The sequence below is a fragment of the Macrotis lagotis genome, chromosome 1 (genome assembly GCF_037893015.1).
Source record: "Macrotis lagotis isolate mMagLag1 chromosome 1, bilby.v1.9.chrom.fasta, whole genome shotgun sequence".
NCBI lineage: Eukaryota > Metazoa > Chordata > Mammalia > Peramelemorphia > Peramelidae > Macrotis > Macrotis lagotis.
In genome coordinates this window covers 503,478,153-503,505,474 of record NC_133658.1, presented here as the reverse complement: position 1 = coordinate 503,505,474, position 27,322 = coordinate 503,478,153, and the positions used below count along the sequence as shown (strand labels likewise).

Below are 27,322 nucleotides of genomic sequence, written 5' to 3'. Positions count from 1 at the left end.
CAATCTGCACAGAGATAATAATTGATTCTATGAGAGTTGAGAGAGAGAGAGAGAGAGAGAGAGAGAGAGAGAGAAGGGGAGGCTAGGTGGCGTAGTGGAGAAAGCACCGGCCCTGGAGTCAGGAGTACCTGGGTTCAAATCCGGTCTCAGACACTTAATAATTACCTAGCTGTGTGGCCTTGGGCAAGCCACTTAACCCCATTGCCTTGAAAAATCTGAAGAAGAAGAAGAAGAAGAAGAAGGAAGAAGAAGAAGAGAGAAGAAGAAAGAAAAGAAAAAAAGAAGAAGAAGAAGAAGAAGAAGAAGAAGAAGAAGAAGAAAGAGAAGAGAAGAAGGAGAAGAAGAAGAGAAGGAAGAAGAAGAAGAAGAAGAAGAAGAAGAAGAAGAGAAGAAGAAGAAGAAGAAGAAGAAGAGAAGAAGAAGAAGAAGAAGAAGAAGGAAGAAGAAGAAGAAGAAAGAAGAAGAAGAAGAAGAAGAAGAAGAAGAAAGAAGAAGAAAGAAGAAGAAGAAGAAGAAGAAGAAGAAAGAAGAAGAAGAAGAAGAAGAAGAAGAAGAAGAAAGAAGAAGAAGAAAGAAGAAGAAGAAGAAGAAGAAAGAAGAAGAAGAAAGAAGAAGAAGAAGAAAGAAGAAGAAGAAGAAAGAAGAAAAAGAAGAAGAGAGAAGAAGAAGAAGAAGAAAGAAGAAGAAGAAGAAGAAAGAAGAAGAAGAAGAAGAAGAAGAAGAAGAAGAAGGAAGAAGAAGAAGAAGAAGAAGAAGAAGAAGAAGAAGAAGAAGAAGAAGAAGAAAGAAGAAGAAGAAGAAAGAAGAAGAAGAAGAAAGAAGAAGAAAGAAAGAAGAAAGAAGAAGAAAGAAGAAGAAAGAAGAAGAAAGAAGAAGAAGAAGAAGAAGAAGAAGAAGAGAAGAAGAAGAAGAAGAAGAAGAAGAAGAAGAAGAAGAAAGAAGAAGAAGAAGAAGAAGAAGAAGAAAGAAGAAGAAAGAAGAAGAAAGAAGAAGAAAGAAGAAGAAGGAAGAAGAAAGAAGAAGAAAGAAGAAGAAGAAGAAGAAGAAGAAGAAGAAGAAGAAAGAAGAAAGAAGAAGAAAGAAGAAGAAGAAGAAGAAGAAGAAGAAGAAGAAGAAGAAGAAAGAAGAAGAAGAAGAAAGAAGAAGAAGAAGAAGAAGAAGAAGAAAGAAGAAGAAGAAGAAGAAAGAAGAAGAAAGAAGAAGAAGAAGAAGAAGAAGAAAGAAGAAGAAAGAAGAAGAAGAAGAAGAAGAAAGAAGAAGAAGAAGGAGAAGAAGAAAGAAGAAGAAGAAGAAAGAAGAAGAAGAAGAAAGAAGAAGAAAGAAGAAGAAGAAGAAAGAAGAAGAAGAAGAAGAAAGAAGAAGAAAGAAGAAGAAGAAGAAAGAAGAAGAAGAAGAAGAAGAAGAAGAAGAAAGAAGAAGAAAGAAGAAGAAAGAAGAAGAAGAAGAAGAAGAAAGAAGAAGAAAGAAGAAAGAAGAAGAAGAAGAAGAAGAAGAAGAAAGAAGAAGAAGAAGAAGAAAGAAGAAGAAGAAGAAGAAAGAAGAAGAAGAAGAAGAAGAAGAAGAGAAGAAGAAGAAGAAGAAAGAAGAAGAAGAAGAAGAAGAAAGAAGAAGAAAGAAGAAGAAGAAGAAGAAGAAGAAGAAGAAGAAAGTGGCCTAAGAGAAATGACTGGGGATCACCAACAGTTCATGGTCATGATATGACTACTGAGTTATCAAAGAGACTGAGAAGGTAGGGAACCAGAAGAAAATATTGCCATAAAAACTGAGAGGAGGGGCAGCTAGGTGGCATAGTGGATAAAGTACCGGCCCTGGAGTCAGGAGTAACTGGGTTCAAATCCGGTCTCAGACACTTAATAATTACCTAGCTGTGTGGCCTTGGGCAAGCCACTTAACCCAGTTTGCCTTGCAAAAAAACAAAAAACAAAAAACAAAAAACTGAGAGGAAGAGTGGATAGAAAAAGGTGATCAACAGCCAAATGTAGGTGACTCAAGAAGGATGAAGACAGGGGAAAACAAACATCAGATCTGGCAGATAATGGAAGTTAGATAACCAAAGGTTGGCATGTGAGTGACAGGACAAGAAGGGAAGGCAATGATTGTCAATAGTTTTTTCCCTACACGTTTGAGAAAGGGAGGCTAGGTTGAAAGAATGTTAGGGATCTTGTGGAGGACTTTTAGATGTGTTGAAGATAGTAGAGAAGAACCAGTTGTTTTTAGGGTTTTTTTTTTCAAGGCAATGGGGTTAAGTGACTTGCCCAAGGCACACAGCTAGATAGGTAGTTATTAAGTGTCTGAGTATGAATTTGAACTCAGGTACTCCTGACTCCAGGGCCACCTAGCCACCCATCACTACCCCATTTTCAACTAATTTGACAATAAATATATTTTTAGCCCTATTGTTTGAAATAATGAATTTTTAAATAAATAAACAGAATCACATACTCTAAACTCATTCATGGACTAGTCTCTTACCTGTAAAATATATCTAGGTGTACTATGAAAGATCACAGGATAAAAGAGTGAGAAATCTGGGTATAAATCCTTGTTCCTATTAACCACTTGATTCATGCTAGCCAAGTAATCTTGGAAAAATCACTTTATAGTTTGTGCTTAAGTTTTCCTAATGTTTAAATTAATGGGTTTGAAATAGATGCTCTCAGATCTTGCATAGACAGTGACAGGATACACTGAATTGGTATATGTCTGTAACTAAATTCTGAAATTCAATAATCTTATAAATTTTCAAGATGGAGATATGAATGTGTTTATGTATATTTAGATGAGCACACACACACACACACACACCCATATGTATAATGAAAGTGCAAAACAAAATGTGGTAAGATAAAATCAGCGTCAAAATTATCTGATTAGAATCCATTAAATAGTAACTCAAATTTGCCTTAAGATTTCAACATTCATGGAAAATAGTTCATCTAATAGTATTCACCTATGAATTTACTAAGTGCTATTACTTTTCTTAAGTCCTGTGTCTACCCTTATTATCTAATGCCCAGATGTCAATAAGAGGACCTGAAACAACATCTGCCCTGGGACTGCAATTATGTAGGCAAGTGAGGTCCCCTTCTCACATCATCTTAGAGTTAGTCCCATGATGGGTTTATTAATACAAAATATATTAAAAACGTATCCTAGCACTGACCAATAATATTATTTATATAATCCTCTCTAATAATATATATATGGGTTTTCCCCCACTTTTGACCAAATGCATAGAAGTGAATTAATAACATGTGAACATATATTTCATCTACATCTGCTTTATAGAATAATATACAAATCCTCACATAATAAGACATGAACATAAAATAAACACTTTTAAAAATATAACATATAAGAATGTAAATCTTGAAGAACTATATATCTCTCTCAGCATGGGTGCTGATTCTAAATTAGCACTGTCTGAGGCAAAGTGATCAATGTAGGAGGGCAGCATATTTTTTTTTTCAATGATGCTGCCTCCACTCAATTCATTTTAGGAATTCCTCTTTTGGTACTACCTTCAGAGCCAGTTAATTTAAAAGCTATGTTTTGACAGAACCATCTATTAGCCTTTCTTCCCCCTCCTTTGTAAGTACAATTCAGGTGCCACCTCCTACATTAGGCTTTTCCTGATCTCCCCACCACTTAGAACTTTCTCTCTCTCTCTCTCCCTCTCTCCCTTTCTCCTTCTCCTCCCTCTCCCTCCCCTTACATTATTCTCTGCATGTTATCTTGATTATTAAGAAAAGTACAAACAAAAATAAAATTACTTTGTATTTACTTAGTTGTTTGTCCATCCTTTCCCCTAACTCCCTACACCCCTAAGCTCAAAGATACATAAACTTGTAAGGTAAAATGTATATTTTTAATCTTTTTGGGAGGTCAAATATTTATTTAAGAATTGACATTAACTGAATAGATGTATGAAATAGCTACTATTACTATATACACTTTTATATGTAAGAGGTTGATTGCTACATGTAATAACACATATATCCCTCCTTGATCTTGGTATTGTAATCACCTACCATGGAATCTGGCAATCTTAGGTACTCAATGGCTGATAAATTAAATTTAATTAAAAATTATAAAATAAAGATGCTTAGATTTGAAAACAATATGTAAAAAGAACAATGGATTAAGAATTAACAGATTAATAAACTAATTTCTACCCTTACCTTTCAAAGACACCCAATAATGTTTCCATTTCCTTCGAGTTGCTGATTCCACCTTCTTGTTCTTCTTGTGAACAAGGAAGTTCTTCACAGCTAGGGCTCCAGCCTTTCGTACTGTCCCTTGGGCAGCTGAGAGGAGGATATCTGACTGTCCGAGAGAGCTCAAAGTACCACTACTCTGTTCATCACTGTGGGCAGAGCCGGCTTCCTCAAGGCTCTCACTATTGTTGGTGCTCATCTCCAGTTCCCGACGAAAATTCTCATACACACCTTGGCGGGCGGCATCTCCAGTAGAGCTGCTGCCACTATCACTGCCCAAAAATGCTCGACTAGTGGTTGGGGAATAGCTGGAATTGGTAGCATTGGAGCGCCTGGAAAGGAGGTCTGTATCAATGGTGGCTCCTTCAATTCCACTGTCTGCAAACTCACTTCCTTCACCTAAGTTCACATCCTTGAAAGGCAAAAAATAAAGAGAAAACAAAGAAGTCATGTCATTTAAGGAGATGCAATGTACTAAAATGAGAACTTGAACTGTCTCAACTCTGTATTGATCATTTTCTCTTGTGGAAAAAATGATGGGGATGTGTTATAATCTATAAAATCCCTTCTGGTTCAAATAATCCATAACTCTTTAATATTAAGACAATCAGAATGCTTCCTATGCTCATGTTCAGACTATGATAAAGCCCCCAAACTCAGATCTTCTCTCTGCCATTTTTCTATTCACTAAATAATACTACTTAATGATACTAACATTTGTATAGCACTTATTTTGTGTTAGGCACTATGCTCAGAGCTTTACAATTATTATTTCATTCAGTCCTTACAACAATCCAGGGAGCTAGGTGTTGCTATTACCTCCATTTTACAGATGAGGAAACTGAGCCAAATTTAAACTCAGGCCTGCTGACTCCAGGCTGGCACTTTAATCATTGCACTACTAGCTGCTCAATCTTCATTGTTTTAAATTGTAAAAATATGAAATTCCCTGGGCACAAGATATAACTCTGCTGCTCAGAAACAGTTAAAATTGTCTCAGCATAGGGGCTAAAAATTTGGATGGGGGGGAGGAAAGAAGGCAAGGAGAAGAGTCAGTGTACTTTTCTTCCTCCTGTTATTTTGTATTTAAATATATGTATGTATACTTATATATATGTGTGTGTGTGTATATATATATATATATATATATATATATGAAATTTATACACACACACACACACATACACATTCTCCCTTTCTCTCCCCCAAGAATAAAGCTTCTTGAAGGCAGAAAAAATTTTGTTTGTCTTTCTATATTCCCTATACCTTGCATAAAGTAAGGGTTCAATATATCTTAATGGAATTGGAGGAAAGAAAAAAAATTCATAGAACTTATCATTTATCTGACTTGGGTAATTACCGAACTGGCAAATCAACTACTGATATTTTGTCACCTGTGAAGAATTGTAGCACTCAGTTGCCCTTACTTAGCCTCATAAGAATACTTTGTGACCCTGGGAAAATTCTACAGACTGATTCGTTACTCCAAATGTAAGGATATATAATAGCATAACTAATTCCATAGGCCTATAAAAAGCCTACTTGGGAGTCCATTTTTTAATGTGATGACTAATAGGATAATATTGCAGCATCCCACCTACTCATCCCACAAGGCAAAAAGAGAGTGTTCTCTTCTAATTAGGTCTGGTAGCTTCAATCCTTGGTGGCTTGGGAAAAGTGTCTTATTCTGTATATTCCAAATAATACTATAGGGCCTACTGCTTTGTTCAGCATTCTGAGATTGATTTCATTTTTTATATTAGAGATGCTTAGAAGGAAGCAGTTTACTGCCTCTAGGTAGATGACAGCTCAGATGTCATCTTGTCTGACTTAGTCAAAAAGAGAGGAGGATCAATTCCAGTTCCCAAAACTGAAAAAATCCACAGTTCTATGCTTACTCTCAGGTAATAACCTATGCTGAAGAGATAACAGCATATAAATTAGGGTCTTAATTACCATTTCTTATATCTCCCTAAAAAATAGTCTACTATAATCATTTATAGATTACCCCTTTGCCTGCTACTTGAGTCATTCCCATATTTAATAATATTATCCCAAGCACTAAGGTAATTTAAGGCATCTTTGCATAACTCCTCATTAGCTAATTAAATTTTGACATATTGCTCAATTAATCAAGTCAACTCAGAGTCCACACCCGAATTCATCAAATATTCTCCAAGCAAGAAAAACTTTTTTTTTTTTTTTAGGATTTTGCAAGGCAAATGGGGTTAAGTAGCTTGCCCAAGGCCACACAGCTAGGTAATTATTAAGTGTCTAAGACTGGATTTGAACCCAGGTACTCCCGACTCCAAGGCCAGTGCTTTATCCACTGCGCCACCTAGCCGCCCCCCCCGCCCCCTAGCCGCCCCGAAAAACTTCTTTTCCCAATGTACTATTCATGTCTTTCTGTACATTAAATCCCATCCTTTGATTAAGGAACACCTTAATCAATCTTTAATTAAGATTAAATGAGGGCAGCTAGATGGCGCAGTGTATAGAGCACGGGCCCTGGAGTCGGGAGTACCTGAGTTCAAATCCGGCCTCAGACACTTAATAATTACCTAGCCGTGTGGCCTCGGGCAAGCCTTGCAACAACTAAAAAAATAAATTTTTTTTAAAATATTAAATAAATATTGAAATTGTGGAATATGAAACTTGTTAGCAATAACATAAATGAGAGTTAAAAATAAGTTTTATCTATGAAAAAAACATCACTTCAAACAATCCTTGTAACTGCAGATAATTATACTTCTGAACAATTATAACCACAACCAAAATCTCTTCTTCAAAATTTCCTTTAGTAACTATACTAACAGTTTCATTGAGTGCTATATCCTCTTCCTCTCTATCTTCACTAGCTTTTTTCCAACCATGCCAGATAATAGTATCTCTTCAGATTCAGTAGTTTCCAACAATAAGTTTCTCTTCACCTTCTTTTTCTCTGTCTTCTCCATAGTTTATTTCATAGAATAGAGATAAACATACACTCTCACTCATTCCATAGGGAAAAGTACCTTGTAAAATAAAAGAGGCAACTGAAAATTGTATCATCTTTGACCTTAAAATATCAGTAATATTTTCTGCTTCCTTCTCAGGAAAGGTTTTTTAAGATTTTTGTATTTTTAAAAAATTTTACATAAAAAGGTGTTTCTCTTGTGTACAAGTTGTTTTTCTTTTTAAATTGTAAGGCAACGTGTAACTTTCTTTCTTTTTTTTTTTTTTTTTAAGATTTTTCAAGGCAATGGGGTTAAGTGGCTTGCCCGAGGCCACACGGCTAGGTAATTATTAAGTGTCTGAGGCCGGATTTGAACTCAGGTACTCCCGACTCCAGGGCCAGTGCTCTACCCACTATGCCACCTAGCCGCCCTTAATGTGTAACTTTCAAAGAAATTCCCTACATTTACTGTTCTTTCTGTTCTTTTGTTTTCTTCCTTGCTTCAATCACTCTCTTTTCTTTCTGTGTTGTGTGTGTGTGTGTGTGTGTGTGTGTGTGTGTGTGTGTGTTCTTTTTGTCCTCCTTTAATCACTTTGGGGTATAGATTCAATAGTGAGTCAAAAAGTATGCCTCATAGTTTGGGCATAATTCCAAATAACTTTCCACAAGGGTTGAACCAGTTCATAACTAAATTAACAATTCATTAGTATGTGTGTTTTTCCATAGACCCTAGGTGAAGTTTGTGAAACAGGTGTCATACTATGAATAATTAGCTGCAAAACATTGGATATCACAACTAAAAGGTTTTAACAGAAAGAAATAAAACTTTTTATTAGCTAACTAAGGTTTGCAAAACACTTCACAAATATATCTTTTATCCTCACAACCCTGGGAAGTAGACGCTATTATTATGCCTACCTTACAGATGAAAAAATTGAGGCTGAAAGTGGTTGTTATTTTTTCCATTGAGTCACACAGCTATTAGAAATGATCTATCAGTGTTTCCCTGTAACATGTATTGGACCCATCCTTCCTTGTTCCATTCTTTGACAGGGATTAGTTTCCTCTAATAGGACATAAAGAGTTCCAAAGTCTGATTTGTCAGTGCTTCCCTCTCTCAACTTCCTGATCATGAAAGGAGAGTCGGGCTCATCTGACTTCATATATGTCTAAAGACCACTCAGGACATTATATCCTTCACCACATCTTGACTTGATAATCATACATATTTTCATATGGAGACTCGTAGGTATGTCTCCAGAGAAGCTGAGTACTATTATATCCTTGCATATCCTTGCAATGTTCAAATCTAAACAAAGTGAATGCTGATGTTAGAGCTTGGATAGACTAATCCTGTGTTAAATTTAATGTTAAGGTATTTGTTGTTTGAAAATATTTTTATGTGGTCAAGAAGGAAATAAAAAAAATTCTATTATTTCCCATATTGCCTTCTAAAAACTTTTATTTTATGTATTTAGATACTTTGCTGTTTTTAATAACATTATTTACACAAAGACCTTTAATGACAAAAATGTTTAAATGAATGTTAAAAAATTTTAAATTGGGAAATATAACAAAATAAATAAAAATATATTAAAACAATTAAAAAATCTTTAGTGAATTTTAAATTCTTTGTACTCTGCATCATCTCATATAGGTTTTCCAATATTTCTTTGCATTCCTCATGAATATCATTTATTATGATACAAAAATACTCTAACATTTTATTAATATGTCACAATTTGTTGAGAAATTTCTTCACCATTGAATAAATATGTTTCTTTCATTTTTCTCCTTCTAGTAAGAATAATTTTGCTAGGAATAGTTTTGTATAGTTAAGCTTATTTTAATGTCCATACCATTCTTGGGGCAAAATCATCCAAATAGTGAGAAGAGGTCAAAGGATATGAAAATGTTTATAGCAAATACTGTATTCAAATAACTGTTTGGAAATAATGTACTAATTAACAGCCTAAGTAATAGTGAAAGAGTATACTTATTTCTCCACAGCCCTAAAGGTATTGAATTTTAAGGGTTTAAATTATCTTGCAATAGACTTGGTTTAAATATTTCTGGATTTTTGGAACTTGCAGTTCTCTAAATATGATGGCTTAATTTTAATCATTTTTTAAAAATTGTTGTTATTTCTTATACTCCAAATAGGGCCCTTTCTTATAGCAAAGAAATACATTTAAGCAAAACAAATTGAAAACACTATTCTAAAACTACAATTCTACACTACTACACATTCATTGTATTACCTCACTACTGAGAGGGAGCAAGCATGCCTCAGAACCAGTCTTTTAGGTACAAAATTCAAACCTCTTTCTTACTGAGCAACTTTCTGGGAATTTTTTTTTCCTCTCCTATTCTGTTGCTTTAATTATTCTATTTTGTGGAAAAATAATTCTGCTTTTTCCTGAATCACTGTTTTAAATTCTCCAGAGATAATTCTTAACTGCCAAATTTCTCAATATCTTATTTTAAAGACCCTTAATTGAAATATGCACTTTACCTTATTTCTTAATGTTTTTTGTTAATTTCATTTATACCTTTCAGCATGCTTAATATGCACTGTATCTTGAGAATATACTAGTTTTGCTGCTCATAGTATTGTTAATGATCTGGTATAATGTCTTCTGGCATTTTTACCTTTTTTTAATTAAATGCATTTTTCACTGTATTAAAACTTGATTTTGATTATTTTATTTTTTTTATGAGACAATGGAGTTAAGTGACTTGCCCAGAAATAGAAATTGAGAGAATCCACCAATCTCCCCTCAAAAGAGATCCAAAAAAACCAACCCCCAGGAATATTATAGTCAAGTTCCAGAACTCCCAAGTCAAAGAGAAAAATATTAAAACCAGCCAGAACACAATTCAAATATCATGGAGCTGCAGTCAGAATCACACAGGACTTAACAGCAACTACATTAAAGCTCATAGGGCTTGGAATATAATATTCCAGAAGACAAAAGAGCCTGGAATGCAACCGAGAATCAACTACCCAGCAAAACTGAATGTCCTCTTCCAGGGAAAAAAGACAGACTTTCAATGAACCAGGGGAATTTCAAATGTTCCTGTTGGAATGGCTAGAGCTGAACAGAAAGTCTGATCTTCAGGTACAGGGCTCAGGTGAAGCATAGAGAGTGGAGGAGAAGGGGAAAATATGAAGGATTTAATGATGATGAACTACATGTATTCCAGCATAGAAAAATGATACCAATAATATTCATATGAACCTTCTCATTTAATAGAGCAGGTAGAAGGAGATTTTATGGATGAGGCACAGGAGAGAGCGGAGTTTGAAGAAATAATATATTGTAAAAATGGAGTCAATAGCTAAAAGGGAAATGTAATGGGAGTAAGAGAAAGGAGAGGTGGAATAGGCTAAGATATTTCATATAATAAGATTTTTTTTATTACAATGAGCTATTGCAATGACATGGAAGGGGGGAAGGCGAGGGGCAATAAGGGAACCTTTGCTCTCATCAGTGGTGGCTTAGAGAGGAAACAGCATATATACTCAATGGGGTATAGACATCTAGAATAAGGAGAGAAGTGGGACAGGGGGATGGGGGGAATGTGAATGATGGAGGAGAGGGTGGACCACAGGGGAGAGTGGTCAGATATAACACATTTTCTTTTTTACTTCTTGCAAGGGGCTGGGATTGGATGGCCTGTCTGGGACCATAGGGCCAGGTGGATGCTGGGCCTAAGGGGTGGTAAGTGGGCTCAGGATCTGTCTGTTGCACCACTCAGCTACCCTACAGCACATTTAAGAAGAGGGACAGAGCGAAAGGAGAGAGAAAATATAGTATATGTTAGTGGAGAAGTACGAATGGAAGGAGTTGCGATCAGCAATGGCAACAGTGGAAAATTATGGAAGTAGCTTTTGTGATAGACTTACCCTAAAAAATGTGATCCACCTGTGGTGTTGGAACACAGACTGAAGCACTATTATTATTATTATTATTATTATTATTATTATTATTTTTTGTTATTTGGGAGGTACAGGGCAGATGGGGTTGGGTGGCTTGACTGGGGTCGCACAGCTGTGTGATTGTTGGGTATCTGAGGCTGGATTTGGACCTGGCTGCTCCTAACTCCAGGCCCAGTTCTCTGTCCACTGCGCCACCTGGCCGCCCCTACTATTATTATTATTATTACTATCTTTTTTTTTATTTTTATTTTTTGTTTTTTACAGGGCAGTGGGGTTGGGGTGGCTTGTCCAGGGTCACACAGCTGGGTGATTGTTGGGTGTCTGGGGTCAGAGTTGGGCTTAGGTGCTCCTGACTCTAGAGCCGGTGCTCCGTCCAATGTGCCACTTAGCTGCCCCTATTATTATTATTTTTTATTTTAATTTTTTCCTCTTTCCTTTATTGCTCATGAGGGTCTATATTTTTTGGGGGTGGGGGTATTATGCTTACTCTTAAACAAGAATATTTTAATAATGTGTATAAAAAAGCATTTGTACAAAAAAAATAAATGTAAGTGAAAAAAAAAAGTGACTTGCCCAGATATGAATCAGGATGACTGAAGATGGTCCTTGATGGGAAGCAATTGGTGTTAAGTGACTTGTCCAAGGTCACACAGCTAGTGAGCAATTTGCTAATTTTTTTAGTGGTTCATATACAGTTTTATTTTGGTAGCTTTGATTAAAATACAGATTTCTTTTTTCCTCCTCATTCATTCATTCATTCACTTAAATACAAGTCTTTTTCTTTCCACTGGTATCCCACTTCTTTCCACTCAGAGTTACCAACTTAATGCAGCCTTTATCACCTCTTCCCTAGATTTTAAAAGTGTCCTAAATGGTTTCCCTGGAGCAGCTAGGTAGCACAGTGGGTAGAGTGCATCTTGAAGTCAGGAAGCACTAAGTCCAAATCCAGCCTCAGATAACTTGACACCTACTAGCTGTATGACCTTGGGCAGGTCACTTAACCCTGATTGCCTCCTATCCAGGGCCATCTCCATTTGTCCTGTTTCATATCTGGCCAACTGGACCCAGATGGCTCTGGAGGAGAAAGTGAGGCTGGTGACTTAGCACAGCCCCAACTCACTCAAATCTAATTCATGTGTTTGTCACGGCATCATCTCTCTGATGTTATGATATTTTTGAGGATAAAGGACAAACATCAATATCAAATGGCCTCCCCCCCCACTCTAATAGGGCTTATCTGATCATGTAACTTTCCTGCTCAATCAACAATGGCTCCCTATTATCTTCAAGATCAAATATAAAGTTGGTTTAGTTTAAATTTCACAATCTGGTCCCAACCTATTTTTTGACTCTTATTGGACATAATTTCCCTTCCCAGAGCCTGGGATACAAATTTACTCATATAAAATATTTCATCTCCCATCTCCAAACCTTTAATGGACAGTCCCACACGGCAAGAATGCACTCCCTCTGTCTCAGAGTCTTTCTCTATAAGATACAACTCAAACAATATCTTTAGCATTAAGCCTTTCCTGATCCCCTCCCCTGCTCCCAAATGACCTTGAATTTAACTAATTGGTATTTTTTCTTTATATTTATGCATTATATTGTTTTCTCCTTCACTAAAATATAAGCCCCTTCTTAAGGAGGGAGTGTTTTATCCTTTGTATTTGATTCCCTAATACTGGGACAGGCATTTGGAGATCTTTAATAAAGGCTTTCTGATTGACTGCTTTGTTTCTAACACAATATAACCTAAGAAATGCTTTAAGTTATTCATTCTCCTAAATAAAGAGAAAACATTATTATATGAGTGACTTTATAGCACAGGGTGAATTTATCTACCTTTATTGCTCACAGCTTAAAGGTAACAGCTGAATCTGTGATTCAAGTAGAGAATTTTTATTGCTTCTGTAAGTGGAAACATATGCCCAATACTGCACACCAAATTATATAATTTTTTTAAATCTATTCCATGGAGAAATCACAGCTGACTGCCAACTTCTAACCCCTAGTCTTATCACCTGAGGCATGCTAAGCACTCTTAAACTGCAGAACCTGAGAAATTCATTAACACTTAATGTTAATCATCTTGGGATTCAAGTAGAAAAGTGAGGTTATATTATCTATCTCTAAGTCTCTTTTGAATTCTAAATCCTATGATCCTAAATTTCACCAAATGTTTCAATATAATTTATTTGAAGGAGTTGATTTTAATAAGTGAAGCAAGTTTCCTCACATTATAATTTCACTTCATCTACCTCTTAAACTGTATTCAAGATATCCACTGTACTCAATACCAGAGACTCCTACTATATACTGAATGTCTTTTCTTAAGGGCTGGAGGGTGGGGCAATAAACTCCCCCCAAAGCCTTATTTTTAGAGAGGTTAGAACTCTTAGAGCTAGGTGGTGCTATGGATAGAGCATTAGCCCTAGAGTCAGGAGGGCCTGAGTTCAAATTTGATCTATGACACTTGACTCTACTGCCTCTCATCCAGGGCCATCTCCAGTTGTCCTGATTCATATCTGGCCACTGGACTCAGATGGTTCTGGAGGAGAAAGTGAGACTGGTGATTTAGCACAGCACCCCCCCACTCAAATCTAATTCAAGTCGTTGTCATGCCATCACTTCCCTGATGTCATAGTCTTCTTTGAGAACAAAGAATAAAAATTAAGTGTATTTTTCATTGTATTAAAACTTGAATTTATTTTTTAGTGGTTCATAAACATTTTTATTTTGAGGATTTCTGGTACCTTTGATTAAAATACAAATCTTTCTTTTCCCCCCCTTGCATCTCACTTCTTTTTACTCACAGTTACCACCTTAGTTCAGGCCTTCAGCACCTCTTGCCTAGATTTCACAACTTTCCTAAATAGTCTACCTCCTTCACTAAATATTGACACTACCATCAAAGTATGACAATTAAGTGTATATCTGATCATTTAACTTTCCTACTTAATTAACAACAGTGGCTCCCTATTGTCCTCAGTATCAAATATAAAATCTGTTTGGTTTAAAGCCTTTCATAACTTGACCCCAACCCAGGAACTTTCCAGGTAACTAACTCTGCATTTTCCATCAGCAGCTTTGCTTACTTTTCACTCCTGCTATCCTACCACCTTCATTTTCTTTTTGTTCCTGGTCTTCTATTAAATTATAAACTGGTTGAAGGTAGTCTTTCTTTTTCTCATTGGTATCCCCAGTGCTTAGCACAGTGCCCTGCATATTCCAGGGGCTTAATAAATGTTTATTGAATTGAATTGAATTCTTCTAGCTCAGAAGACTGAGAAAACTTTTTTTGTATAATTGGGGAAATTTTCTACATGCTTATCTTACTGTTCCTTCAGAATGTTTTCAATTCTGCACTTAATAAAGGGTTCAATGACATTCTGAAACACTGAGACTTGTCTTTCTACTATATCTGGATTCCAATTCTCAGTACGACAGCATGCTACCTCAGGAAACAGATATTTACTAAATTTTAAGGATTGAAAAAAAATTGTAATGTTTTTAAGTAGTCTCTATCCAAAACACAAGCCAAGTCCTCTCTGAACCTCAGTTTCCTTATATACAAAAAAGAGAGGGGATTATAATAAGATTCTATGAAAGTTTCTAATCTCAATTTACGTCATGGTTACTGATCTTTTCTGAATATGTTAATTTTAGGAGCTAGAGAAAGGAACAAACTGCCAGAAATGTTATTTTAAAACAACCTGGAAATAATCTGAATGATGATATGCTGTGGGTGGGCAGAGAACTAACTGTTAAAACTGGCCCATCATTGGGTCAGAAGATACCTGAAAATAGTCTGAAAAGTATAAAAATAATAATTTCATGCAGAAAAATACTCCATTACAATTACATCTCAAACTCATCTGGCAACCTCATGAATCTTACAAATTCAAAGTAAATCTTTCCATTGCAAATTTTCCCAGAACTTTTGCCAAAGTTTCTATTTCATGGTCAAGAACCTAATTGAAACTACAGGTTATTATTTTTAAGTGGTCAAAAGTGGCTATAAAATTTATCTGAACCATTACAGTGGTGTCATAAATTGCATGAAGAATCCAAAACATCCCCCTGGGATGAAGAGTAAATTCAAAATATATTTTCACCTATTCCTTGAAAACAGTGTCATGAAGCTTAAGGACAGATAAAAGACACTGTGGTTTTTATAAAGGCACTTGTTATGTCATGCTATGGTATGGTTTGTTCTATTTTTGTGGTGGATTACAATTGAAGTAGTGAATAAGCTATGTCTTAATCATAGAGCAGTAAAGATGTCTTTACAAATGTTCAAGAATAATTAGCAGAGAACTTTTTTAAATCTTTCTTTTAAAATCTTTGTTACAAAGAAGGGCTAATTCAGTAGGAGAGAGGGAGAGATATACTGGGAAATGAATATGATGTTAAAAATGGAAGGTATCAAAATCTCAAAAAATAGTAGAGGGGCAATTAAATCTATGAAGGCATCCCACTCCATCAAAAAAAGTAACTAGAAGCAAACAGCTTCAGTACCTGAGGAAATATCTTGAAAATTACTGATTCAAAGACTGTTAATTCATATCAACTTGGACATAAGTCTCCAGCAGGTTAAAGTGCTTTGCCCAATGGCCAATTCCATTTAATATTTTTATTAGTAACTTGTCTGAAAACAGAGATGGCATGCTTATTTGATTTTTATATAGCTATACCTCCTGAATTTATTTGACATTGACTGATCAAGGAAAGATTAAAAAAAACCTCAAGAGGATATAATAATGGGCCTCATTCCAACAACGTAATTTGAACAGGAATAAATATAAAGCCTTATATTTGGTTTTTGTACATCCAGACATTCTGGAAAGCTATTTGGAAATATGCCCCAAACTTTCCCTTTTAGGCAGCCATACCATCTTTATCCCCCAAAGAGATCAAAGGAAAAGAAAAAGAACTGTATACAAAAATATTTATAGCAGTTATTTCTGTGGAGACACAGCATTATAATCTATGGGAATGGCTGAACAAGTTACAGTATATGGATGTGATGGAATAGTATTGTGCTATAAGAAATAATGAAAGAAATCTTTTCAGAGAAACCATATGAACTGACATAGAAGGAAGTGATCAAAGCAATTTATACAATAACAACACTGCAAAGAAAACAGTTTTGAAGGACTAAGGAATCTGAACAGTACAATGACAAACCACTAACCCAGAGACCTCATGATAAAACATGCAATCCCCTCCCGACAGAAGCAATGTCCTCAGATTGCATATTGAGACATTTTGCACATGGTCAATGTGGGAATTTGTTTTGGCCATACATATGTTTTTCTTTCTTTTTCATTTATGGAAAAGGAGGTGAGGGAGGAAAAGAAGGCAGATGTTGCTCAATGAAAAAAAGTTAAAATCTTTTTCAGTTCTAAATCTCTGATATGATATTTCAGGAAAGATTAACTCATCAGGTATGTATTTAGAGTAGATTTCCTTTGAGATCCTCTCAGGCTTTAAAAGTCTATTATTTTTAAAAAGTCCTATAAGCATGACTTCCTGTGATCATTAGTCGGGACTTAGGGGTGGATACATATTAGTGATAATAAGAAATAAAAATTAAAACTTTTATGCATCTAGTTTTGCCCTAACACAATTATAGAGTGAATGTTGGCAATTTGGTCTCTACACCTGCTTCATTGACTATACTAAAGTTTTTGACTCTATGGATCACAACAAAATGTGGAGAATTCTCAGAGAAATGGGAGTATCAGATCATTTTCCCTGCCTCCTGAGGAATCTATATGCACATCATAAAGTATATAACTGAACACAGAGTAACAGGTTGATTTAAGATTAGAAAAGGACTACAATAAGACTACATTTTGTTACCGAATTTAACTTATAAGCATCATGTGAAATGTCAGATAAATCAAAAGTCAAAATCAAGGTTGCCAGGAGAAATAGTAACAATCTCAGATATTGCAAAAAGTGAAGAGAAATGAAGAGAATCTCTTGATGAGAGTTAAAGAGGAGAGTGTAAAAGCTGCTTTGAAAGAGCAGCCAAAAAAAAAAAAAAAAAAACCTCCAGCAACTGGTCTCACTGCTTCCTGGCAAAAAAGAGAAGAAAGGGAAGTAATGTCAGGTTTCATATTCTTGAGTTCCAAGATTACTACAGATGGTAACTGCTGCCATGAAATTAAAAGATACTTGCCCCTTAGAAGGAAGCTAATCTGGACAGCACACTAAAAAGCAGAGACAACACTTTGCCAGCAAAGGTCTATATGTTAAAACTAGTTTTACTAGTAGCAATATATGGCTTTGAGAGGTTGACTTTAAGGAAAGCTGAGAATCACAGAATCAACACTCTTGAATTGTGCTAGAGAAGAGTTGAGAGTCCTCTGAACAAGAAGAAAATCAAATCAGTCAATATTTAAAAATTAATTCAGGCTTTTCACTGGAAAGTCAAACTTAAGTTGAAACTCAAATACTCTGGTCATGTGATGAGAAGACAAAACTACTTGGAAAAGACTCCTGATGTTGAGAAATTATTTAGTGATTAGACAATGGACCTCAGATAAAGGCTGGATAAATTGATCTGGAAATCATATATCATACCTGATTCCATGGAAGCTGATGAAATAATTAAACAAGTGAGAATAGAACTAGAAGAGGACCCAGGGCAGACATTTAGCGACTACTTAGGTATAGATGACATGACAAGAAGAACCAGCAAAGGACACTGAGAAAGATTAGACAGATCAAAAGAGAATCAGATTATCAGGAAAATCATCCCAGGAAAAGCTAGAGAAGAGGATATATTAACAAAAGAGGATGATCAACAATGTCAGTGGCTACAGAATGAGGATTGTGAAAAGATCATTCAATTTGGTAATTTAGAGGTCACTGGTACTTTTAGAAGGAATAATTTCATTTGGATGATGAAGTCAGAAGCCAAACTAAGACTGCAATAGAGTTAAGGTTTGGAAGAGAGTAAGAGGAAAGGAAATGGAGGCACCTAATATAAAAGGTTTTCTAGCAGAGATGTGGAAGAGAGATATGAGCTAGAAGGAATTGTACTTGCCTCTTAGCAATTACAGTATAGTGGATACTGAGAAAACCTCTACAATTCAATTCTAAATCCAACTATGTTTATGTTTATTGAAAAAATTCCATCCATGAGCATTAAACTATGAGTCAGGAAAATAGTTCTATCTCTACTGCTATCTTTGTGATCTTGGGTAAATAATTTAACTGATCTGGGGCTTAATGTCACTTCTCTAAGGGATATGGATTAGATGACGTGCCAGAGATTTTATTCCTTATGTAATTCCATCATTCTATGATTTGGAATCACTTTTAAAGGAATTATGTGTTAGAAACACAAAAATGAGAAGAAAGATGGCCAAAGGAAGAGGAAGAATAATGGCTTTGGAATCAAGTGACCTGGGTTCAAGTGATTTTTTGTTACCTACTACCTGTTGAAGCTTTGGCAAGATATTCATCTATCTAGGTCTTAGTTTCTTCCCCAGAGAAATAAGGCTCAACTAGACAGTCTCTTTGATCACTGCTTGCTCTACATTCTATGGTCTGCTGAGCTATGACCAGGTTGGAAAATGTCTTGTCTTATTATCAAACCTAGGTGGCAGCAGGTAATATCTCCAGATGCTGTGAGGGAGTAAAATGGGAGTCCCCACCTTCTGCCAAACAGAGGTTAATATAAATTAACTGACAGAAGTATCAAATCATTGTCATTGGTTCAATTAAAGGACCATTATCATATAATATCAGTAATGATTTTCTTTAAAATTTACTTTAGAAACAATGGCTCAGTGGAAGTTATAATCAAATAGCTACATTATAATTCTTATCCTTTAAACATAGAATGTGCATTTTTCCTCTTAAATAACATTAATGAATTTTTCAAGATCATCTTCAAAAGTGCCAACAGGATAGGAATGATTATTATTTGAGGATGAAAATTTTATAATTACATAAGCTAATTGGAAAGTGAAGTTCTGAACCTGATTCTATAGTAAAACTGGATTCTAATTAAACTCTGGAGGCAATGTGATAAATAGAACCAATCTCTAATTCAGATTCTCTCAATTAAATACTTTGAGGAAATATATACTCGAACAAATATACAAAGAAGCTAGAGTCAGTATAGATATCAATACCCAATGTACACTAAAGCCTTAGGCTTTATCCAGGCCTTATCTAATAATTCATAGAAATTCTTGATCTACATTAGGAAATCATAGATCTTTTCCTTATTCCTGTGATCTTGAAGAAGATAATTATCTTCTATGGAACTCAATTTCCTCATCTGTAAAAAATAAATGGATCAGACTTGATGGTCTCTAATTAGGGTCCCTTGCAGCTTGGAATTACATAATATTTTTTCTAAACTAATAGGATCTTTTGAGAATCTTATAGTTGCACCATTCATTCAGTCAATAAATATTTATTAAGCACCTACAATGTGCCATGCACATACAAGCCTATTGTTCCATTTATATATTCACTTAAAAAATACCTCTACCTTTCTTCAGTTTTGAAAACTTGGAACCAGTTAGCCAATAGGAAATAGGTACAATCTAAAAGTTGAAAAATTTTTTCAGTGCATCAAATTCAAATAAGAGCATAAGTATAAGAAAAAAAAATTTCTTTAAAACATCAGCACAGTAATCACTTCTGTAAAATTTGTAAACCTACCATCTATTCACTCCCTAGGTATCAATCACTTATCTTTCTCATTGATCTCATCTTTTTATCTAAAATGAAAAAATACTCAAAACCTAGAATATTTGTAAAAACTCAGTTTGAGTATCAGGTTATATACCTGATGTTTATCTTCTTAAGTTAGGAATCTTTTTCCTGTTGGTCACAAGATAAGGTACAAGGCATCATAGTATTCTGAGATCAAAATGATAAAAGGGGAAATAAAAGCTAATATAGATAAAGAATAGCAACTAAGACATTAAAAACAAATGTAATATTTTATCTTCTAATCCAGTCTCTAAATTTATTTTATAGTTTCAGTCCCTTCATTCCACTGACAATAGTCATTGTGCAAAAGATGATATGGTGTTTTTGAGAGTGTGAAATAATATCTTCTGAAGGCAAACCAATTATATCAAATAGACATGCTATTTCTGGCTGGATTGATTGTTTGCCCACCTACCACTTCCCTCCAATCTATTCTAAACAGAATGATATGAAATTTGTCTCCTGGGCTTGTCCTGCAATAGTTTTTGCTAGAAGTAACTTAAAGGAAAACTGCCCAAGTTAGTGCCTCCAACAAAAACCAAAGATTTCCTCTACAAGAAACTATGAACAAAAACAGAATGAGTGTTGGGGAGAAGTTCTGTTAGCATTATTATTAATTATAATAGATAATTACTATGACCATGTATTTATATAGAAATTTTAACTTTTCATTTTCACGTAAATTACTCACAACTACACTGGGAGGTGAGTGGAAAAGCATAACATTTTACAGAGGAAAAACCTGAGATCTAAAGAGTTTTAGTGAACGTTGACCAAACTCGGAACTAACTGGGTATAAGACGAGGAAAGGAACTTGAGTCTTCCAGTTCTCTGACCCAGGAAGTAAAGGGAAATTGAAAGGGTTCCTAATAAGGCAGAACATAGCTTGTCAAGCATTTACTGTTAGCAAAGAAAATCAAAAGCAAGCTACTCCACTCATGCAGAACGTCTCTAAAGTAAGAACTCCAAGAAAGATTGGTTCCCTTCTAACCCTCCTCCTCTTACCCATTTGAAGGACTATCAAATTCAATTTAGAAATAGAAAAGGGTCTTCTAGGTCAAGCTTCCAATCTCCCTATAACCAACAATATCTTTTCCATGGTAACAATGTTTCTAATGTGTGAAGAATGTTTGGAAGAAACAACTCTAATCATGGTCAAGTTTGCACTGACAAGTTACTCCCATTTCCTGTTTCTCCCCTCTTTTCTTAAGCCCTAAACCCTTATCTATAAAACTATAAGATAAGGGATTGAGAAAAGATTCTCCTGAGAAAAGTAGCAATAGAGCTACCAGCATATCACCCATTCCTTTTAAAACATTAGTCAGATTAAAAGCTGATCAAAATAAATGGAATATTCTAACAGTAAAGCTGTGTATTTTAAAAATCTTTTCTAAAATGCTTAAGTAGAATTAAATCACTTTACCTGAGTTGTTTTTGCTCTTCTGCCTTGCATGCTGTTGCTATGGCTAATTTGTGAGTTGGTGGCACCTTCAGAAAGACAGTGAGATTTCCTACAGGGAAGTGTATTATAATTACTGTACGGAGGAGTATCCTCGGCAACAGCTGATGGCATCTTACGGTTTGCAAGATCTGGAACATCAGGCATTAAATTCCCACAATATCCCACAAATTTGCTCCTTGGTCCATGATTTGCTTTTACTCCATTATTCTGGGGTACATACAAGACTCCCAGGGAATTGGCACGATGGCAGGTACTCAGCTGCTGTGAACCATCCCTGGTTTCCATCCCCCGATCCTCCCCACGGTCTCTCTCCTCCACTGAACCCAGGATCTCTTCGTTGCTTGTTAAATGTTCTTGGCTCAGATCAGACAGTGAAAATTCCAAACTGTCCTCCCGCCAGATATCTGCAGATTTGGAGCGTTTCTTTTTAAAGCTTGAAGTTTCCATGAATGTGGTCCCATTGGTTGTATAGGGACGCTGTCTTCTGCCTCCCTCAGGCAAATACGTGGAGTCATTGCCATAAAGCCTGCCCTCTTCAGAGTCTGGCATGCTTTGAGCAGAGGCTGCCGTAAGGATTGTGCTGCTGTCTATACTAGGAGTGATGGAAGAATCGGTATGACAAGAGACAGGTCTCAAGCCCATACCCATCCGGCCAACCCAAAGCGGACTCCCAAAGTCTTCTAGATTGCCTTCTTGGGAGAAGGGCTCCATGCCATTTTCTGCCAGAGACTGTGGGATGCTAGGAGTGCTGCTAGAGCGAGTGCTCACTTCAGAATTTCTGTGGATCACCCTTGCGGAGGAAGCATGCCTCATCCGTCGCGTCTTGTTGGACAGGCGAAGAGAATGGGATGTGTGCTTCCTGGACAGGTTCCCCTGCTTCTCACCATAAAACCTGTGCTCTACATTTTGGCTTTCTGTATTTCCCATGGTTTTATGGTCTGTAAAACAAAGGGGTGTGGGATGGAAGAGATTTGATTAATTTGAATTAATTGAAATGGTAGGTATTGGCATTTCAAAAAAAAAATAAACAGAAACAGCAGAAGGAAGGCAAACCACCTTATCTCACAGGAATTATGAAGGTAATCACAGCTGTTCTAATAGCATCAAATAGATGCATTCCATCTGGTATTCTGAAAAGTAAAAACTCAGGACATCTGTAAGAACGGACACTATTGAAAAAGGATTCAGAGAAGGAGGGTTACAAATATTTTCCTTAACATAGAGGTCATTGCACTTAGCACTGTGGCTACATTAGGTATTTACTAAATGCAATGGGAATGAAATATCTCTAAATCTTTTTTATCTTAGTTAAAAAATAAAAACTGAATTTAAGAACTGAGTTAATAAAATTCTATCATCTATCCCCTAAAATATTAACTGGTCAGAGAGTTGGTTTGCCTTCTGTCACTGTATAGAGGAAGATATTTTTAATTGAAATTGATTGGCTTCCTTGGCTAACTCTTTAGATAACATAGGAGAATCTTCTTTTAATCATTATTCTCTGTGAGTGCAGGGAGGGGAATAGAGAGTGGGGAATTGTGGCTAGGATGATCAATTATTATTATCAATTATTGTCAATTTCAGCATAAGCATCCATTAGATAACCTTATTACAGAAAATGTATTTCCTTGCATTCCAGGTTTAATCCATGTAATGTAATTAATAAAAAATGGAAATTTTTAAAGTGAAAGTCATATTAATTCTAGTTAGTTTAATCTATAAGGAAAATGGACTTTTTACCTGTAATTCCACAGACTTTTTTCTTAAAAAAAAAAAAGAGAGACAGCTTTTAAATATGATGGCTGTGAGTAAAAAAAAAAGAGAGAGAGAGAAAAAAATCCTAGTTCTCTGTTTAGCAACATGCTAATGAGTTTATTTCTGGGAACAAATCTAACCAAAGAACATTAATCTGGTACACCACCGCAAACAGAAAGATACATTATGAAACCACTAAATATGACTCAGCTTTTAGGAACTACTTTTCCCATTGGAAGGAATTAAATATTCCAAAGTTGCCACTTCCAGTATCTTTAAGAAGCAGCCAAAAACCTAGCATGGCATTTAAAAACAAAGGCAACAGGGAGGGCTACCCTATTCCAACATACTGTAAGAGGGAAGGAATACTGAATACATTTCCATGCTATAATTTTTTTTTTTATTGCCGCACAGAAGCTACATAGAGTGAGATAGGAACAGAACTGGAATTTCACTTGAATAGTGAAGGAAACTCAACCTTTCAGTCTTAGATAAAATGCAACTTCCACTCTTACAGAGATCCCTGGAACACTGAATGATTAAGTGATTTGCCCAAAGTTACACATCAGAAAAAGGACTTCCTAAGACTTCCATTCACTATGGATTTCCTTTGAAATAGCCTTTTTGTCTATACAATTTACTCACTGGCAATCAATAAATAATGACAATTTTTAAGCAAGTGTCCATTAACAATTCTATTTTTGAGAATCATTCATGGATTTTAAATTGAAATAGTGAAGTAAGAAATGGGAAATAAAATCTAAAATCAAAAATTAAGATACTCATCAAACACAAATTTGTTTGCTCTTGTTACAGCTATTATTCCATCTAATAGCAATCTCTTCTTCTGTGACCTCCATAAAAAAGAGTTATTATCCCTCCAAAGAATTTGGCACCAAGTCATTCAGTACTTTAAGACTGTTATTTAACTGGTTCTTTAGACCAGTGTCTCTTTAGACTACATACTAGTTAAAAATACTTTCCTAAAGAATGGACTGACTAGGGCAACTAGGTATCACAGTGGGTAGAGCACTCGCCCTGGAGTTAGGAAGACCTAAGTCCAAATCCTGCCTCAGACACCTAATAATTACCTAGCTGTGTGACCTTGGGCAAGTCACTTAACCTACTGCCTTACAAAAAGCAAAAAACAGAAAATAAAAATATCAAGATTGGACTGACTCAATAAAGAGTGACCTCTATGTCATTGGACTTGTTCAAGTTAAGGCAGGATAACTATTAGGGATTTGTGCTTCAGGAACACCTTGGCCTAGATCATCACTGAGATGCATTCCAACACTAAGTTTCTATGATGCCACCCTACACTTCAATTGAGCTTCAAATACTATACCATAAATTGTAAAGATTTTGACCTTTAGGTCAATCACTACCCTGACCAGGCTTCAATTAAGTTCACTAAAATTTAGTTTAGAGCAGCTAGGTAGTGCAGTGGATAGAGTGCTGGACCTGAAGTCAGGAAGACATCTTTCCAAATTCAAATCGGCTTCAGATACTTATTAGTTGAGTAATCTCTAGGCAAGTCACTTTATCTTGTTTCCCTCAATTCCTAGTCTGTAAAATGAACCAAAGAAGGACACAGCAAATAACTTCAGAATCTTTGCCTAGAAAACCCCAAATGGGGTCATGAAGGGTCAGACAAGACTGAAAAAACAAGAACAAAAACCTTAATTTACTAAATTGAACACCAAAAGGATCAGTCCTGACATAGACTGCCATTTGCAGATTAACTCTTGGATATGTGCTCCGTCTGTTAAGTTGGGACATAATTATTACTATGCTGATACGACATGTGAATTCAGTTGGTTCCCAGGGGATCTCAAAATGTGAACTCTTGGCCACCAATACTCTCAGCTCCAAAGTGTTGAGAGAAAAAATACCTCATTAGTACTGTCTTCCATCAAAAGACAGCCCTAACTCACTAGCACCCATCACCCCTCTTGACTTCTCTTAATCCCAGTAATTCAATAATAATGTCTCACAGGGCAAAAAGCCCCCTTTCTTTTTTTTTTAGGTTTTTTCAAGGCAAATGAGGGTTAAGTGACTTGCCCAAGGCCACACAGCTACGTAATTATTAAGTGTCTGAGGTCAGATTTGAACTCAGGGACTCCTGACTCCAGGGCCAGTGCTCTATCCACTGCACCACCTAGCTGCCCCCCAAAGCCCCCTTTCAAATCTACCTCCTTCATATTCTTATTTCCATTCCACCACTTCTCATTCCTTTTTTTCTCTGATGCCCTTCCTCTTATATCCTCTGGGACTTCTTCTTGATCATTAATGAATTTCCCTTTATGCTTCATTTTCTCAAAGTCTCTTTATCCTCTTAGGCTCAGAGAAACCCAGTTACTTCCATGGAATACTTCATTCCTTGATCATAATCTTATCCTTCCTAATTTCTGCTCTTATAACAGGAATCTTCAATACACACTTTAGAGGTTCTTTCAAACATCCTAACTTCCCAGGTCCTTTTTCTCAAATTCTAAGACCTAGTCTATATTTTCATCTCAGCTACATATAACAATGCTCACATACCAAATCTAGCCATTATCCACAAGTGTTCCAATTATAAGATCAAAAAGTATTACATTCCTCTATTTAATCATAACCATTACTTCATCTCTCCCTGTGGTTTATGCTCTAAGCCTACTCTTTGCTCTCATTATAATTTCAAATCTTTCACCTCTCACTATTTTCTTAGGTCATTAGAGTTGCTATAATTTCACTTTCTTTTTTTTCTCATTCTTGACCCTATAATTAGTCAGTTCAACTTCACACTATCCTCTAGTCCAAAATCTCTTGACTCCTTGGCCAATCTCTAACCATGCCTTGGAAAACACCAATCCTGAATTAATTCTGCCATATATCTTTTTTGCTCTTATGTTCATTCTATAGAAAAAAGCTGAAGAAATAGAACTAAACTGAGTGGGTCCATTATAAATATAGACTATCAATTTCAATTGGGTCCCCACCACAGTTAAAAAAAATTCTGTTTTTCTGACTCTTTTCAAATAAAGACAACTACAAATCTCCTCTTCTATCTTCAGATCTTCTCACCTTCACTTATTCCAAACCTTCAAGTTGAGAACCTTACCTCATACTTTACCAGTAAAAGAAGCTATTGTCTATTATCCTGTTCTTTCTTTCTCTATGTATCTTAACTCCTTGACATCATCCTTTTCTAATCCTTTACTCTAATGTCCAATGAGATAATCCTTCACTTTGCTGAAGTTAACCCCTCCACATATGTCCTTGGTTCTATTTCCCTTTCATTTTTCTCTAAGAGATTCTCTGCCAACATCTCTCCTTCTCTTCTCTCTATTCTACAACCTGTCCCCATCCACTAGTTTTACTAGTTTTTTTCTCTGCTGCCTACAAATATGCCCTATTCTTTAAAAAGCTTAATGAGATCTTCAAATCCCTTTGAATCATTCTATATTTCTCCACTTTTAATCCAAATTTCTACAAAAAGTTATCTATCCTTGTTATTTGTTTCCCCCATATGACTAAACTTTCTGCAATGTGGTTCTTATCTCACCACTCAATTGAAAATATTCTTCCTAAAGTAACCAGTTGCCCCTGCTTTAGTATAAGGCTTGGTGCACAAGCACTTAATATATATGTTTGCTGATTATAATATCATCCAGACAAGATATTTTTTGCTTTAAACTATCAGTTTTCCAGTCATTATCCATCCCCCACTCCCGCCCAGGAATTTAGTACCTCAATCACTGGTTCTCTAAGTTTTAATTGGAGAATTCAATATAAACTTTAATATTCCCTCAAATATCCTAGATTATATAGTGGATAGTTTGCTGGGGCTTGGAGTCAGGAAGACTCATCGTGCTGAAGTCAAATCTAGCTTCAGACACTGTATGACCCTATGCAAGTCACTCAGCTCTATTTGCCTTAATTTCTTGTCTGGAAAATGAGTTGGAGATGGAAATGACATACTACTCAAGTATCTTTGCCAAGAAACCCCTAAATAGGGTCACAAAGAGTCAGACATGACTGAAGAATGTTGGAACAACAACAAAATACCTGACCCTGCAGTTCATCCTCCTCAGATTTCATGTCCCAGTTTTACTACATTCATAGCCACTCACAGGGAAATCACCATGACTCTCACCATTCGACCATCATCATGATGATAACTCTCAAATTCCCTTTCTCTTAATGGAATCTCCTATCCTTTCATTTTTCCCTGTCTCATTCCTTTTAAGTCTATTCTTTTGTCTTTACCACTATCT

The 27,322-nt window shown here is 35.7% G+C and overlaps 1 protein-coding gene across 7 annotated transcripts in view; it reads right to left on the bottom strand.

Annotated features, from left to right (window-relative positions):
* TIAM1 (TIAM Rac1 associated GEF 1) overlaps positions 1-27,322 on the bottom strand; it is a 355,527-nt gene that overhangs the window by 108,152 nt on the left and 220,053 nt on the right. For all 7 annotated transcript variants that reach the window (XM_074214024.1, XM_074214023.1, XM_074214022.1 and 4 more), the window contains 2 exons: positions 21,267-22,243; positions 4,182-4,629 (listed from right to left, as the gene is read on the bottom strand). In XM_074214024.1, coding sequence (XP_074070125.1) covers positions 4,182-4,629; positions 21,267-22,232 — 1,414 coding nt within the window. In that variant the 5' untranslated portion in view covers positions 22,233-22,243. The remainder of the gene's footprint in view (positions 1-4,181; positions 4,630-21,266; positions 22,244-27,322) is intronic.